The 18,210-nt window shown below is 33.6% G+C and overlaps 1 protein-coding gene across 4 annotated transcripts in view; it reads left to right on the top strand.

Annotated features, from left to right (window-relative positions):
• Positions 1-18,210, top strand: part of ASH1L (ASH1 like histone lysine methyltransferase) — a 152,440-nt gene that overhangs the window by 21,814 nt on the left and 112,416 nt on the right. For all 4 annotated transcript variants that reach the window (XM_010953932.3, XM_074349531.1, XM_010953931.3 and 1 more), the window contains one exon: positions 3,765-4,285. In XM_010953932.3, coding sequence (XP_010952234.1) covers positions 3,866-4,285 — 420 coding nt within the window. In that variant the 5' untranslated portion in view covers positions 3,765-3,865. The remainder of the gene's footprint in view (positions 1-3,764; positions 4,286-18,210) is intronic.

Genomic DNA, 18,210 nt, shown 5'->3' with positions numbered 1-18,210 from the left:
AAGAGATAGTCTGAATCAAGGAACCAGTTAGGGGGCTGTTGAAATAGTCCAAGTCAGATATTATCACTTGTGTCTGATTGGTAGCTATCAGATTAATGAGAAATAGGTTCTGCTTTTATTTTTAAGGTAAAGAAGACTTCTGACCAAATGGACATACGGGGCGTTAGAAAAAGAAAGGAATCAAGGATGATTAGAAATTTTTGGCCTAAATATTTCTGGTTGGAGTTGCATTTGTTGAGATGAGTAAGCCTGTGGGAAGAACAGATTGGGGGAGCTGGGTGAAAGTGAATTGACTTTGAACTTGAAGTACCTAATTGTTAGCCATCCAGTGTTGTCAAGTAGGCATTTAGATATATGAATCTAGAGTTCTAGGAAGAGGTCTCAGCTGGTCTCTATCTGGCAATAAAAATTTGTGAATCATCAATGTTAGGTGGAATTTAAATCCAAAAGACCAATTAGTCATTTAGGAGATGAGCGTAGATAGACAAGGAAAGAGCTTGCCTGGGGCACTCCAGTGTTTATAGTTAAGAGAGAAAAGGAAGAACTGACAAAGAAGACTGAGGTTGACTAGCCAGTAAGGGAGACCCATCCAAAGAGGTATCATGGAAGTCAAGAGAAGAAGTGGAGGGGCTGTTCATGTGTGTCACGTTCTGTAGATAAGTCAGTTAAGATCAGAGGACTGAGAATTGATCATTGTACTTAGCAGTGAAGACTGCGTTAGTGACCTTGACCAGCAGTTTCTGTGGAGCAGTGGTGGTGAAAATGTGATTGGTATGTCCAAGAGAAAAGGAAAAGATGAGAGTTTAGAGATGGGGAGTATAGACAGTCTTTTCAAGAAGTTTTTTGTAAGAAGGAACAGAGAAATGGGAAGCTGGTGGGAAAATGGGGTCAAGAGTTGTTTTCTTAGATGAGAAATATTTTAGTATGTTTTCATGCTGTTTGGCATTATCCAGAGGAAAGGTGAGAAATGGGTGATGTGAGGGAGAAAGAGCATAGTTTCCTGAATAATGCTGTTGAGAAGGCATTGGGGATAGAATTTAGCCCTTAAATGGGTCGGTTTGAAGTAGAGACTATGCATTATAATAGGAAGGAAGACAGAAGCCATAGGAACAGAAACTGGCAGGTGGGTGGATATATGGTAGGAACTTGTGGCAGTTTCTGATAGTTTCTGCTGTCATCATCTGATTGGAAGCAAAGTCAGTGAGAATGGAGTTGATATGGAATAGTTGTCTAGGAGAGTGGTGGTGTGAATAGATTAGGGAAATGTGTTAACAGCACTAAGGGTTCATATGAGGTTAGTGGTCAGGAATATAAATTCAGATCAGTGAGCGTGATTGTTTTCCTTAGACCAGCTTTGATGGTACAGAGACAAAAGAGGTATAAGATATGATTTGGAAGCTGTTACTAGTGCAATTAAAATATTTTAGTAAGTTTATAAAAAACCACCTCTATGAAATACAATCAACATATAATAATAAAAAAAAAAACCTTGTGTGTATGTTTCTCATAATAACGCAAGATGAAGTCATGTGAAAAAAGAAGAAACATTTTCTACATGTCAAACATTATGTTAGAAGCTGTAGGGGCCTTAAAATTCATTTATTAATTCAACCATTTATTGAGTACTAAAATGTGTTCTATTCATTGTTCCAGGTGCAGGGGATATAGTGATGAACAAGCTAGAAGAGGTCCGTCATGAAGTTTACATTTTAGCTATAGTACATTTGGGGATGTGACTGACAAATGTGGAGCAAGGGGGAAAAAAAACAGTTAATCATCCAAACTGTCATCCTGTATGGATAATAGGTATTCAGGGAAGGATCATGTCAGTGGAAGTTTAAATATGGTCTGAGAACATAGGTCTACAATCTGTCATCCAAAAGTTTGTTTTTTGCTTTTAGAAAGCTAATGTAGTGTAGATTGGGTTACTTCTACTGTAGTGTTTAGGGTAGCACTCCTTAATCAAACATTTTAGTTCTTCTACATTAAAATGTATGACTGTTCACAGAAATTGTAATTAAGACCAATGTGGATCCAGATCAAGTTAGGTTTTGTTACTAGTGAGTTATGAAAAATTTTTGATTTTCAGAGTTTTGAATTTTCAGTTGTGAAACATCATGGAGAAGAAAGGACTTTGTACTTTTAAAGGAAAGAAAGCACATGGCCCAGAAGCAGAAATGAACATGATTTTTTAGGGACAGTAAAGAAAACTGAATTGACTAAATTATAGTGGATGTGTGTTGGAAAGTCAGGATATACAGGTTTGAGTAGTTAGAGCCAGATTATGAAAAGCCTTGAATACCATTGTGAGGCGTTAATATATGAAGTGGTAGATGGCAAGAAGAACTGTCCTGTAGAACTGGAAAGTTACTGTTACAGCTGTTTATGTGAACGAATAGAATAGAAACACGCTTTAGTCAATTTGCCAATATTTGTTGAGTGACTACTTAAAGTGCTGCTGTTACTGCTATTACTAGTACTACTGATAAAATTGTTGGCACCTTCTATTGAGCCTTGCTATGTTCCAGACATTGGGCTATGCATTTTACTTACATTTCATGTAGGAGTTGTAACAGTTATATCATATGGTCTTTGTCTTTGAAAATCTTATAAATTTGTTGAAGAGAAGGTCTTAAGGCACATAGTTTAAACTATAAAATATTCTACTTCATCAGTGGAACTTTCTAAGGGATAGGATGTTCTTTCTTCCAGATAACTGGTACTGGATCTTGATTTGGGTATATGCCTGAAATAAAGACTGGTTTGTCAGTCTTCAAGAATAATGAATTGTTTTGCTTTGGTTTTATATTCTAGTCACTAGATTATATGGCAGTCTGGTTTCCTGAGGATCTTTATTTATGTAAGGGGGTTGCCCTATATACATTATTCAGATTCTTAGCTAAGTTATATCACCTATTGTAAAATAATAAATCTATATGCTGGTTTAAAAATACTTCATAGATTTGGGAGATTGAAGTGTCCCAACTGACTATTTGCTATTAGGGAAAATTGTGTCTGGTTTTCAGAGTTTTTATAACAATTATTATCAGTCATTAATATAACTATTTAACATTTGTCTTTTTTACTAGAGCATAAGGCTTTCATAAGTTTAGAAACTGGATCTGTTTTGTTGAATACTGTATTTCCAGGATGTTGCACAATGCCTGGCACATGATAGGTGCTCAGAGATATTTTTAAATGAATGAATGAGTAAATGAATTCAGAGTTGAATTGCGTACCAGCAACAGAGATAATTCCAGCCTAAGAATAAGAATCCTAACCTAAAAAGCCTACAACCTCTTACAAAAAAGTTTGGAGCACTGAAAGCAGCCAAAAATACGTTTTTTTTTTACGTTCAATGAAGTTGATTTTATTTAATTAAAATGTGAGAATTATATTCCTCTGAATTTGAGAAGTGTTAAAATACATGAAATTATTTTTATCTCAGGCTATGTTTGCTTTTGCTTGACTATCAGTTGCAGATGCTTCTTGGTTGAGTTGTTAACAGTGGTTCTTAAACCACTGTTTGACTTGGACCGTACCACTACAGCTTGTTTGTGATATCTGGAGAATAATAAACTTATTCCAAAGTTTTAAATTTATTTATAACTAAATGAATTTAAATCCACTTTGAAATATATTTATCTGTTTTAACCGTGATTTTGGATTCTTTCTGACCTCCTTGTCCTCCTCCCCGTGTACTCATTTCTCATGTTAATAATTGCCTTTGTTCTGATAAATTTTTGTTATGGTCTGTCCTGCAGAGAAAGAGATGCTGGTTGCAAGTTTTGGAGATCCCTGTTTTTTATGGAACACAGTTCTGTAAAATTTTCATAAGATTCCTTGGCAATAACATACACTTGTGATGGACCCTAGAAATACTGCTATGTTAGGATTGGGTTCTGATTCCGAAGGATTTGCAAGAAAGAGTCCCTCTGCCATCAACACTGGCACACTGGTCAGCAAGAGAGAAGTAGAACTAGATAATAACACAAAGGAAGAAGAGGACCTTCGCAAGTGGAATCGGGAAAGAAACATTGAAGCAGGGAAAGATGATGGTTTGACTGATGCACAGCAACAGTTTTCAGTGAAAGAAACAAACTTTTCAGAGGGAAATTTAAAATTGAAAATTGGCCTTCAGGCTAAGAGGACTAAAAAACCTCCAAAAAACTTGGAGAACTATGTATGTCGACCTGCCATAAAAACAACTATCAAGCACCCAAGGAAGGCACTTAAAAGTGGGAAGATGACAGACGAAAAGAATGAACACTGTCCTTCAAAGCGAGTAAGTAGAATTCCCAAAAACAATATGTAATTATTAACAATATTTGGATTTCTACATTAATTTTTATCGAGCTTACATAAATATTCCAGAAAGTTTGATTTTAATCTTTATATGTTATTTCCAAATAGTCTGTTTTGTGAGCTTAAAACAGGCTTTGAGGCTTTTCAGAGATGTGAGCCATACGATAACCATGTATTTTTTGAATTTATAAGATTATGGCAAATACTTTAAATGAGTGTATATTCAGATTGCTGCTCTTATGTGGCCTAGTGGAAAGAATATTGGATTTGTAGTTAGGAAACCTAGAATTGAATCTTGCTTTCCTGTTTACTAACAATGTGAATGTAGACAAATTAACAGAAGAAATGAAGGCTCAAAGATGTTAAATGGTTATAATACCACCTAGCTTTCAGGATGGTTGCAAGGATCCATTCACTAACATATTAAAAGCTTTTGTTAAATGAAATGTTACATGCAAGAATTAATTCCTTTTGTTCCTCATAAGGCAAATTAATATATTAAAGATTGTCCCCCTATTTCCCACCAGTTATCCACACATAATAACTATTTTTTCTTAATTCTAATAAAGATAGTAAATTTGTTTAGATCATGTCTTGACCACAAGTTCATTTACTCTCTGCAGTATCTAATTTCAGGTTGTAGGTACCATATGTGCCTACAAACGGATTTAAATTTGTGCATGCGTAAGTAAAACAGTGAATCTAGGTAGAAAGAATTGACTTAACATTTTGGCTAAAATTCTGGAATATTCCTGACTGTGTAAAATAACTTGGTTTTTACTGTTAATTCCTTAACATCAAATTTATGTGCTTTCTTCATGATGCAGACTGTGGTATCCAGAAATTTTGTTTTCCAAATTGCTTTGATGTCCAGAAATTTTTAATAGTTGCCATTCTGCATAGGATCATAGAAATATAAGGTAGCCTGGGTTATTTTATTGATAAAATCAGCTGTGGATGAGTTAGATTTTAAGTCAAGAAATAATGAGTATTGTACCAATTCTTGGGAAAAAATTAACTGGATGAATTTTAGCTAAGTTGATTAATATACCCTGAGCCTTATTTTCCTTATATCTATTCCTGGTAACCTAAAGAATTTTCATAAGGGCTATTCAAAAAGTTTTTATCCAGACCTTTTTACTTGAAGCAATGTTAGAGCTTGTCTTGCACAGCTAATTTTTAAAGGGCTCCAACATGATGTCTTTAGTTATCTTTCTGTAGTGTTTTTTTCTGAATAGTGCTAATGATAAGGTTTTTGTACTGAAAAGATTTTACCCACAATACATACTTAGTCTAAATATATAAGTAGTTTATATCTTACTTACCTTGTTTGCAGTCTGTGATTCCTGAGGAAAGGTATCTATATACTTTAAAAAACTGCTGGTAATGGATAAGTGTTTATTTTTCCAGCAGTTTCAACAGGATGTTGAATATATTAGTTCTTAATAAGTAATGGAAAAAGCATGAGTTATGGGATCAGAACCATGTTCAAATACTGGCTTAATAACAGTACACAGGCAGTTTGGTTTATCTTAACTGAGCTGTGGTTTCTCATTTATAACATGGTAGTGTTAATGCCTATCTTAAATGCTTATATAAAGAATTACGTTTTAATAGCCAAGACTTGGAAACAACCCAAGTACCCATCAACAAATGATTGGCTTAAGAAGATGTGGTATATATACACAATGGAATATTACTCAACCATAAAAAGAACGAAATACTGCCATTTGCAGTGACATAGATGGACCTAGAGAATATTATGCTTGGTGAAGTAAGTCAGAGAAAAGCAAATATGATATGATACCACTTATGTTTGGAATCTAAAAATAATACAAAGGAATTTATATGCAAAACAAACAGATTCACAGACAAAGAAAACAAACTTATGGTTGAAAGGGGGAGAGGGAGGGAAAATTAGGAGTGTAGGATTAACTGATACAAAGTATTATGCATAAAATAGGTAAGCAACAAGGATTTACTGTATAGAACATGGAATTATATTCATTATCCTGTAATGAAATATCTGAAAAAAAAAAAAAAACTGAATCACTTTGCTGTACACCTGAGATGAATACAGGATTGTAAATCAATTTTACTTCAATTAAAAAAAAGAATTAAATTTATATGTAGTATCTAGCATGTGATAGATTCTTGTGAATGTTCTCTTTTCCTTTTTACAGCCTAAGATAGGGCTCCACAACCTGGGACCTCTGTAAAGCTTTAGATGAGTATGGTTGCCCTCAGAATATGATAGTCTATGCAGAATTTTGTGTGTTTGGATATTATTTTCACATAGCTCTCAGCAGCATCTCAAAAGGGTTCATGACTCCAGAAAGATTAAGCATCAGTGGCTAAGGAGGGAAAGATGGACTATTATGAGGCATGCTTATAGTCTAAGAAAGTTTTGGGATTTGGTTTGGTTTGGTTTTACTTACTTACTTACTTATTACAGCATAGTCAGTTTACAGTGTGTCAATTTCTGGTGTACAGCATAATGTTTCAATCATATGTATACATATAATCATTTTCATATTTTTTCATTATAGGTTACTACAAGATATTTGTTTTATTTACTTTAAAGCAAGGCTTTACCATATATAACCAAAACATTTCCCCCCTGATTCTTCAAAAGTCTTTGGGTTTTTGTCAGTGCTGCTTTTAAAGCAAATATTAGGCCTTAGATTTCTAGTAAAAACATAGAAATAAAGATCATGTATTTTATCTCTTAATAGAATTTTTCTTTCGGCAGTGGTCAGAGGACAGAAACAAGACCCTTTGAAAAAATAATTTGCAATCATGATTAGTACTGAATGATTGTTAACTTTTTACATAATATTTAAAAGCAAAACTCAAGTTCAGTTCCATGAGTGAAATTTTCCCATTATTGAATCACGTGACATAATTTTAGATTTATAGTAGTTTACTCATGGACTTCATTATTTAGAGTGATTCAGATATACCATTTTTTAAAAAAATTCAGTCCACAGTTTTGGAACAGGCACTTAAATGACTAAAGTTTAAAGTTTAGTTCTTCCTTTAAGAAATATTAGCTGCTCTTCACATCTTTTAGTTAAAGTTATATAAGTTACAGATTTTAAGGGTTCTAATTTTTTTAAATGTGTTTTCCACCAGTTTTATTGAGATATAATTGAAAAACAGTATGGTGTAAGTTTAAGATGTACTTTGTTTACTTTTAATTTATTTTGAGATTTACCTTTCTGTATTACGTTTTGGCAAAACCAAAAAATTTCATAACATTCAGTGTTGGCAGGAATATAGGGGAAACAAGCACTCTTACATGTTGTTGGTAGACAGTAAATTGATATAGTACCTTTTGAGAGTAGTACTTATATCTGTCACAATTAAAAGTGGGCAATTCCTTGATTCCACAGTGTCTTTTCTGAGAAGCTTCTATAGAATACTTGCAGGTATATGCCAAGATATATATATGAGATATTTATTAAAAGTGTAGATTCCTGATGCCTTCTTATTGATTCTGACTCAGTATGACTGGGTACTTTTAAAAATACCTTTATTGAGATACTATTCACATACCATATTATCCACCCATTTAAATTGTACAATTCAATTTTTTAAAATGGTTTTTGGTCTATTACATTATTAAAATTTAAAATTGTGGTAAAGTCTATTTGATATTTAATATAGAAGTTGTATAAATTCAGTGATATTAATTACATTTACAGCGTTGTGCAACCATCCCCACTATCTATTTCCAAAACCTCATCACCCCAAACAGAAATTCTATAATTGTTAAGCAGTAACTCTGTATTACTCTTCCCCTAAGCCTTGTCTCTATGAAATTGCTTATTCTAGGTACCTCATGTAAGTGAAATCATAAAATATTTGTCCTTTTGTGTCTGGTTTATTTCATTTAGCACAGTGTCTTTTAAGTTCATTCATGTTGTAGCATATACCAGAAATTCTTCCTTTTTGTAGCCAAGTAATATTCCATTTTACGTTTATATCACATTTTGTTCATCCATTAATAAGCTCTGAACATTTGGATTTCTTTCACATTTTGGCTATTTTGAATCATGCTGCAGTGAACATTGTATAAAACATCTGTTTGAATTCCTGCTTTCAATTCCTTTGGGTATATACTTAGGAGTAGAATTGCTGGATCCTTTAAGTCTATATTTAGTTTTTTGAAGAACTGTCAAACTGTTTTCCATAGCAGCTACACTATTTCATATTCCCATTATGGGAGTGCATGGGGGTTTCAGTTACTTCATGTCCTCATCAACACTTGTTATTTTCTGTGTGTGTTTTAAATAATAGCCATTCTAAAGGGTATGAAGTTGTGTCTTACAGTGAACTTGCTTTGCATTTCCCTAATGACTAATGATGTTGTATATCTTCTTTGGAGAACTGTCTGTTTAAATCTTTTGATTATTTTTGAATTGTGCGGTTTTTTATTGCTGAGTTTTCAGGGTTCTTTACATATTCTGTGTTTAAGACATAACTAATTTTTTTTTCCATTTTGTGAGTTGTCTTTTTCACTCTTCATTGTCCTCTGATGCACAAACACTTTCAATTTTGATGGACTCCAATTTGTTTTTCTTCTTCTGCCTTTGCTTTGGTATCATATCCAAGATACCACTGCCAAATCTGAAGTCATGAAGATTTTCCCCTATACTGTCTTTTGAAGGTTGTATAGTTTCAGCTCTTATGTTTAGGTCTTTGAGATATTCTTAGGTATCCCCCTCATCCTGAACTTGCTCTCTGAATTCAGAAACTGATTAAGATAGCAAAAGATACTTTGGACACAAAACTTACTAAAAATTTAATGTTTAAGAGTATGGGTATTGAACTAGCAAATATTTTGATTAAGTAATACACTCCTATGATTTAGAACTTAAAAGATAAAAAAAGAAACAATGAAACATTGTTACCATCATTACCCATCTCTCCCCTCTGAGTACTCAGATCCATTTCGGAATCTCCTTTTAGGCAATCAGGTGATAACCCCCTACTAACTATGATAATAGTTAAGCAGAACAATCATTTCTCAACCAAAGTGAAGGAAACTGTTCTGTGTATTAAATGTGTCTTACTTGGAAGTTAGTATCACATTAAGAACAAATTGTTTGGAACCATACTTGGAGCAGAGAAACTTCCTGGAGTATAATTCCTCTTAATATCAGTGCCTTTGCTATCTCCCACAAATATATTATGTATATACATGCAAATACATGTAAATCCCCCATTTAAAAATATAATTGGTAGCATACTATATGCAATGTTCTGTGTCATACTTTTTTCATTTAAATAATGTTTTGGTATATTCTGGAGATTTTTCCATACAAAAACTAAGAGAGCTTCTTTAGCCCTTTGAAATATGGGTTACAAATGTATTTTTTCCAGTTTGTCATTGGTCTTTACACCTTGCTTATTTTATTTTGCCATGCAGAAATCTTAAGGTTTTTTTTTAACCAAATTTAATTAATCTTTCCTCTTACAACTTCTAGAACTTGACATATCATTAGAAAGGCCTTTACTCCAAATTTATAAAAGGTCTCCTTGTATTTTTAATAGGAATTTTTTAATGTTTCATTTTAAACATACAAATATTTGATCCATTTGGAGTTTATCATGAGTTGTGGATCCATTTTTATCTTTTTCCAAATATCTAGATGTTGTCGCAGCACTTGTACTGAAAAGTCTTTGTGTGTGTGTGTGTGTGTGTGTGTGTGTGTGTGTTAGGGGGAGTAATTAGGTTTATTTGTTTCCATTTATTTTTGAATGGAGGTACTGGGGACTGAACCCAGGAACTTGTGCACACTAAGCACGTACTCTACCACTGAGCTATACCCTCCCCTCTAAGAAGTCTTTTTCAGTCCTCAGATTTGTGACACTATCTTTACCATACACTGAATTTCCATATGTGCTTGGATCTGGTCTGATTTCCCACTTTGTGTCATTGGTCTGTGTTTATGTGCCAGCATGATAGTTTTAATTAGTATATTTATATCTGGTAGGGCTAATCCTTCCTCATTACTCATATTTTAGAGTGTTCCTTGCATTCTTGCCTAGTTTATAAACTTAATGTCATTTGAATAAAAATAAAATGTTTTTTTCTAGAACTTGTCCAGTTGATTATAAAGTTCATATTTTGTTCATCCTTATCTGTAGTTAAACCTGGGAACCTAATTAGAGGATAATTTCCTTGAGAAGCTCTGAATTTACTTAGCCAGGAATTGGTGTGTTACTAACACCTTTCCTCAGGTCTCCACTTTGCCTCTAGGCTGTGGATTGATGCATTTACCCTCTGGGCAACCGTGCCTACTTAGGTCAACCTTCTTTTTTCATTTCTTTTGGTACCCTTAGAGATTATTCTTACTTCCTATGAGGCCAGCAGTGCAACAAGCATGACATCTTATGCTGGATAGAGTTACTTGTTATAGTAGAAGGATCTTCATGGTATTTATCCTGCCATATGGCTAGAGTAGAAATCACCTGATTGTTTTATAAGAAATACGTTCATTATTAATTTTATAATAGATTTTCCTGTCTCATTTTTGTTTTAGTGGAAAGAAATATTTTCTTTTAAATTTCCTATAAAAATTTTGTTTTGGCTATCTTACAACTTCATGTAGTGTCTGTGTCATTTCATAAGTTGTCAGAATGATATAGTCATTCTTCTAAAGCAGTATTTTAGAAAGGGAAAATAGAGGTGGAAGTCATAATATTTACTTAGAGTTATCACACACTAACTTGAGAAGGGGCAGTTGTACCTTCCTTACAAGCATTTAAACAAAATTCCAGTTTTGGAATTGTGCAGCATAGCTAGTTATACATGATCCAGTTACTTAGGATACTAAGCTTAAAAAAAAAATGTGCTTTTGTAGCAAATGAAAAATAACCAAAATACCTGTTTCCTTAACAGGTGATTAAAACTGAAACTTCTGTGAGCAGAAAGGGATTAGAGGGATATTTCAGTACCACTATATACTGATTACGAATTAGGTCAAATAGCATTGAGATTTGGTGCTAAGTTTTTGTCATTGACTAGTTTATTTGATGTCATTTTACCCTAGTTGAGTGGTCTGAATGAGCACAATGAATTATAAACATAATTTACAGCTGTAATTATAATTTCTTTGCCAAAAGGTAGTTTTCTGTTTAGAAAAGAAACACCACCCCCAGTACCTCCATTTAAAAAAATAAATAAATAAATAAACTTAATTACCTCCTCTTCCAAAAAAAGAAAAAAAAAAGAAAAAAAAGAGAGAGAAGAAACACCTGTGCCGACTTAATAGTTTACTTAAGAAAGTCTCTTGGGTGGGAAGGGACAGACTGGGATTTCAAAATGTAGAATAGGTAAACAAGATTATACTGTACAGCACAGGGAAATATATACAAGATCTTGTGGTAGCTCACAGAGAAAAAAATGTGACAATGAATATATATATGTTCATGTATAACTGAAAAATTGTGCTCTATGCTGGAATTTGACACAACATTGTAAAATGATTATAACTCAATAAAAAATGTTAAAAAAAAAAAAAAGAAAGAAACGGTCTCTTGGAAATGTAATTTTGAATTTCAGGGAAGTGATTTTTATGGAGAATTATTAAAATCCAAGTAGTCTAACTAAGGCCTGTCAGCCTGAGATTTTATTAAATTATAGAAATGATAGATTGATGTAGTTTCCTTAATAAGAAAATATACAGATAATAATAGTAGAGCTCTTACTTAATATGGTTAATTTGCCTAGTAATTACCTTAAATAATTATTTTTGTTTAGGTGTTAGTAACACACCTAATGTCTGTTGCACTTTGTTTATTTTTACTGAAATATAGTTAGTTTGCAATGTTTAGTCAACTTCTGATGTATAGTATAGTGGTTCAATTATACATATATACTCCTTTTCATATTCTTTTTCATTATAGGCTATTACAAGGTATTGAGTATAGTTCCTTGTACTATACAGGGGGAGCTTGCTGTTTATCCAGATAATTTTATATTTAGGAGTTGATACCTGCAAATCCCAAACTCCCAATTTATCTCTCCACTCCCACCCCCTTTCCCTCCTGGTAACCACAATTTTGTTTTCTATGTCTGTGAGTCTGTTTCTGTTTTGTAAATTGTCTGTTACCCTTTAGATAATTGATCATAGGACTAATATTTTACTTTGTACTTTTCACAGAGGAGGATCAAATTTTGTATCCCTTAATTTTGAACATAATCTCTAGACTACAGCATTGTTTGATGTATATATTCCTCCATAAAATATTTGAGTGCCTATCCTTTGCAGTAAACAAGTAATTATGACATAATAATGTGATAACTTCCATAATAGAAATACAGAATGTTTATAGAATCACAAAATTGTTGGGAGAAGATGGTGAGCAGGAGAGTATGCAAGGAAAGCGTTACAGAGGAGCTTATATTTAAAATTAGATGTTGACATTTTTGTTAGAATTTACTAGAAAGGGAAGGGCTTCTGGGGCAAAAGTAAATAGTAAAGGACAAAGGTGCATTTAGCATGACTCCCATTTGTCAGTTGTATAAAACAAGACTTTGAGAGCCCTTTAGTGTAGGTGAGCACTAAGCAAATACAAAGAATAGAGGGCGAGTGGGGTACTTACATAATCAACTCTTTGTATTGCACTCAAAAATTTAGGGGAACCACTGGTTCATTTTTTATCTACTTTTTTTGTATCTACTTTTTTTTGTAACAGATCTTGAGTTGAAGTTTATTTTTTCTCTTTTCTGACTTACAAAGTGGGTTTTAATTTTAAAATCATACAATATTACTTTTAATGCTGTAAAATTTTAAAGTAAAAATTGTATGATCATACCCATTTGTTTTTAGGATTTTTTTGTTTTTAAAGTTTTGTAGTCCTACTTTATATTAATATTCCTCTTTTATTTTATAGTTGAATTTTCTTTTTGGAAAGTTTTTCTATTTGAGAAATTTAGGATTACTTGTAGTTGTAATAAGTAGGAACCCTGTCATTTGTAACTGTAATGTTAAATCTTACCAAAGGTATAGTACTTGAATTTTATTTTACAAAGCTGTTAGTAGTGAACTACCTTGGTCTTCATACAGGAGTGAAAGTCAAGCAGGAATAATATTGGGGCAGATTGATAGAACTTCTTGAGGACACAGAAGTACAACAGCAGATGGCATTAGAGATCAGGTTTAAGGATGAGTTGCAAGGATTTAACTATTAAGAGGGAAGGAAAGTGAGGTGTATTGGAGATTCAGGGTACAGCTGACAAAGCTTAGCATGACCCATGGCTGTTATTGGTCTGTTTAAAGATTATCTGTAGGTATATGTGTATTTTTTTTAAAAAATCAGCTACTTCAAAATCTAGCAATTAAGAATTCTCTTCCAAGAAGAAAAGGAAACTTTTGTTATATGTCTGATAACCCCTTCTCCCCCACTAATTAATAGGTGGAAAAATACGAAGATATCATACAGGATCTATTTAATAACCTTTGCTTCTTCATTATAAATATCACTTTGCACCAGCAAATGCCTAATGTCAGAAATTAAGAGAGGTATATATGCAAAACAGAAACAGACTCATAGACATAGAATAGAAACTTGTAGCTGCCAAGAGGAGGGTGGGAAGGGATAGACTGGGAGTTCAAAATTTGTAGATATTGACAGGCATATGTAGAATAGATGAACAAGATTATACGGTATAGCATAGGGAAATATATACAAGATCTTGTGGTAGCTCACAGCGAAAAAAATGTGATAATGAATATATGTATGTTCATGTATAACTGAAAAATTGTACTCTACACTGGAATTTGACACAACATTGTAAAATGACCATAACTCAATAAAAAATGTTTTAAAAAAAAAACAGAGAGGTATATATGATTAAGTAAATACCTACCTGGAAAGGGGGTGGTAGTTTGCATATTAACTGTGGCTTCCTTGAAACCTATTAATATAAATATGAGTCTTCAAGCTGGATTTATGGTGTTCCTAAGGCTTCAGTTTCTCTAAAATCTGTTATCTGAATTGAGAGAATACAGATTAGCAAAAGAAGATAATGTCTCAAAGATGTCAGAAATAAGTATTATTAAAGTGAAATTGTAATGAGAACTCACACTTTAAACAAAATAGGTTCTGAACTATTAAATTTGATCTTTTCTACTTTTTATTTTTAAACAGCTAAGTCCATGATACATGTATATTTTACCTTCATTTTTGGAAAACATTTCAAAGTCAAGTATACAAGCTTGCAATAAAGTTCTGCTACTGTATTAGGAAATCAGAGTTTAGAGATGAGCAAATGCATTTTGACACAAATTCACAGATGGGACATACATACTCTAGGATATTTTAGCTGGTTTTAGCCAAGCTACAAAGAATTACTAACATCAGAGTATATATGTGAAAGCAAAAAGATAATCCTAACAGTTACAGGACTCGGAACTAACTTTCACAGTAAAAACAATGAAATAAGATGTAATCAGCTTCTGAACCTCACCTTTTCATTTTTTTTGCCAAAATTGCTGACTGTGATTATCCTGTAGTTCCTTGTCTAGCCCTTGATTTCACGGGTAGGTGACTAAAGAGGACTGCTGAAGAAATCACAGGCAGATACTGAGAATTACAAGCCAAAGGCAGGGGAGCTTGGTAACTTTTCTTCTTAACCTGTTCGTTACTTATGACTGAAATTCTCAAACAAGTGGAAATTCTAGACATACTTGGTGACATTTTTTTCTTCTTTTTGTTTCGGCCTCAAAGTAAATTGTCTAAAATAAAAATGAAAAATTAGAAAAATAAATTTAAGGTTACTAAATCCCTAAATAAGAAGTAAAAAGTTTCAGTATACAATAGAGAAAGAAAGTAGGATGAGGGAGTGGAAAGATTCACTTCAAATGTCACCCAATTCTTTGAAATACTCCCTGAAGCCTTCCAGGCAGAGTTAGTTACTCTAACTCCTGTGCTTCCCATGCATATATTTTTCTGTTTTTTAACATAAATCACGTTGTATTGCAGTTATTAATTTATTTGTCTTTCAGTCAATACTCTTTGAGTATTGGGGTGATCTTTTTAGTTTTTGGTTTTTACGATCAACACAGAATATGCTTTAAAAACAGTTCAATAAGATATGGACTGTGGGCTTATATCTGTAAGCATAAAACAAATACTACCACCACCACCACCAAAAACATAATCTATAGTTTTGTTAATTTTAATAAGTTAGTATTACTGGTAGCAGTGCTGTTGCTACCAATGGCTGTTTCATGAATTTCCTAGTAAGATACCACCTTGGTGATTACCCTTATAGTAGGTCAGACAAAAACATTCCTGTAAGTATTTTATCACAACACAGAGTGGTGAACTAAGCTATGCTATCTCCGTTTAAAAACAACCCCACATTAGGCTCTTAGTTTAATAAAACATTTTAGTTGTCAGACACCTTTTGAAAGCATTTAACACATCTTAGTGACCCGTCCACTAAAAGATGGTACCAGATTTTTACCAAGCAGGGGCTCTTACGCGCACTGTGTAGAAAGCCAAACTCTGACAGTGGGTTTTTACAGCAAAGTAAGAGTTTATTTACAGGGCACCAACCAAAGAGAATGAGCAGCTCATGCCCACGTTAGGGGAGAGGGTCATAGAGTTCCTCAATCAGGTCGTGGACCTTCTTCACATTGATTGGCAGTGAGGTGACAGGGTGATGTTTTGAGAATCTCAGCCTTCTGGTACCAACCAGCCTGGTAGGTGCTTGTACTCACCATCCTCCATCTAGGTAGGAGTCTTAGTTTCTACAGAACAACTCCAAGATTTGCATCAGATTGTTATTTATGTCCCTTCAGAGGAACCAGGAGGCCTGTAACTGTTGCCCTAATCATTAACTGCTTGAGCCTGCTCTTTGGAGCTTCTAGAAGGCCTAGGAGACTAAAAATTTTTTTTTAAACAAACAAGAAATGGGGGGCACAGAGGCAATTTTTTACCCAGGAAGGCCCCACACAGTCCTGCTTGGTTTCAGTCCCTCCTTTTCTTTAAATACTTGTGAATCCTGAGGGAAACCGGGCGGGACAAGAAAGAATAAAATTTTGGAGAGATTAGTCATAAACACAGTAAGGGAATTTAGTTTTAGGGAGACTCAGTTTCAAAATGAGCCCAAGTGAAACTGTTTTTATTCTTAATACTATGTGGTATGTTTACCTAGTGCCTTTTTTTTTTTTTTTTTTTTACCATTTTTTATGTTTAGGCTCCATAGCTCTAATCAGAGAATTTAAGACTTGCTAAATAGAAGATGGTCACATTCTCCTCACCGGTAACTTGTGGGCTAGGTGCCATCTATGAGTGTAGTCTTTCTTCTACCAGCTTATGAGAAGGTCCAGAGTATAAGTCCACATTATCCTGCCGTTACCTTTCCATTCCATGTTCTTGTTGTCAAAGGTTATTCAAGCAGGAAGACCTGATGGTATGTAGGTATCTCCGGTCCTGCTTTGAATGGAGTTCTGTTGTCTTACCTTCATATTAGTTGTTTGCTTTGAAAGCTGCTTGAGCTAGAATTATTTTGTAGTAGAGAAAAAGAGAACAGTTGGCAGAGAGCCTGGCTTCTCCATGGCAGAGGCTATTATGCAAATTCTCCTGGATCCTCACATTTCAGTAAGCTTTCTTTTCTCTGTTTAACATACCCAAAACAGATCGCTAAGGGGACAGCCACAGTCTGTCCTAAGCCTTGGAGACAAAACAAGGAAGGTGCCACTCTTTTCCCAGAGTATCATCCATTGTAGAAGCATATGCTCCCATAAATGGAGGGGGAAAGCAGATCCCTTCTCTTGCATTGTTCAGCCTCTGCTATAAATGTAACAGGAAGATTAAAGCTACCATAATTAGTTTCATCAGGTTCATCCTCAATTCTTGCTTTCATTTCATAGTAGAAACTTTTCTAATCAGTGCTGCATTTAGCTGAGCAGTTCACTTCCTTTTAAAGTGTAGCATGTTAAGGATATGTGTTTTGAGTCTGTACTGTGGTTTGTTTTAATGGTGTACATAATGAGGTATGGTGAATTGAATGTTTCTCATTTCATTGTTGATCTTGCTAATGGGAAAAGTCATTATTGAAACAAATTGATAGAAGGCATAACTTCTTAGTCCCAGAGAATTAAGCCTAAATATCATCACCTTGACTCACTAATTCACATGCTGCTTTTTATGGTTGTCTGTTCATATCTTTTATTTCATTTTAATGACTGTAAATCATTCCAGAGATCTTCATATACATACAGACTGCTCCATAAGTGCACATTGCTAATAAATTCTGAGATACAGCTGCATAGAAATGAATGAAGAGTTTGGGGGAAACATCAGAATTAAAGGCTCTATATGATGAGATAAAACCCAGAGCTTTTATGAAACTTAATACTGAGAAAAGTTTGAATACATGATGAAAGAAAAGTTTTTTTCTCATCTTGACGTCACTTTGTGAGTCAAAACCACTGGTACATTGTTCTAAATTGCACCTCCTTCCCAATTAGATAGGGATTTGTGGGGAGGAATCCTGAGAGAAAGACTATAGATTAACTTAGATATGTGCTGTGGGAGTGATTTTTTTTTTCTCTTTAGGAATAAACTAGGTATAAAGAAGAATCTAAAGACTTTTTTCCCTATGCTATTGATAATCTGGGACAGATTGGCATCTTATATTTGTTCCTTAAGTTATATTCAGTTGCAAGAACTCTTTGCTGATAGTAGTTCACGTTACATAGTAATTTCCATATTGTTATTACTGTTATTTTTTATTATAATGTTCTCTGAAGGAATTAAACTTCCTCTAGTAGTATATGATTTTTGCCATAAAAATCTCATTGCCTAACAATGTAGAGTATCACAAGGTATTATCTTAGGTTATAAAAATGTAGTATTTATACACTCTGAATTTTTATA

This window comes from Camelus bactrianus, chromosome 21 (genome assembly GCF_048773025.1).
Source record: "Camelus bactrianus isolate YW-2024 breed Bactrian camel chromosome 21, ASM4877302v1, whole genome shotgun sequence".
Classification (NCBI taxonomy): domain Eukaryota; kingdom Metazoa; phylum Chordata; class Mammalia; order Artiodactyla; family Camelidae; genus Camelus; species Camelus bactrianus.
The sequence above is the reverse complement of the archived record's forward strand: the minus strand, read 5'-3'. Positions and strand labels throughout refer to the sequence as shown.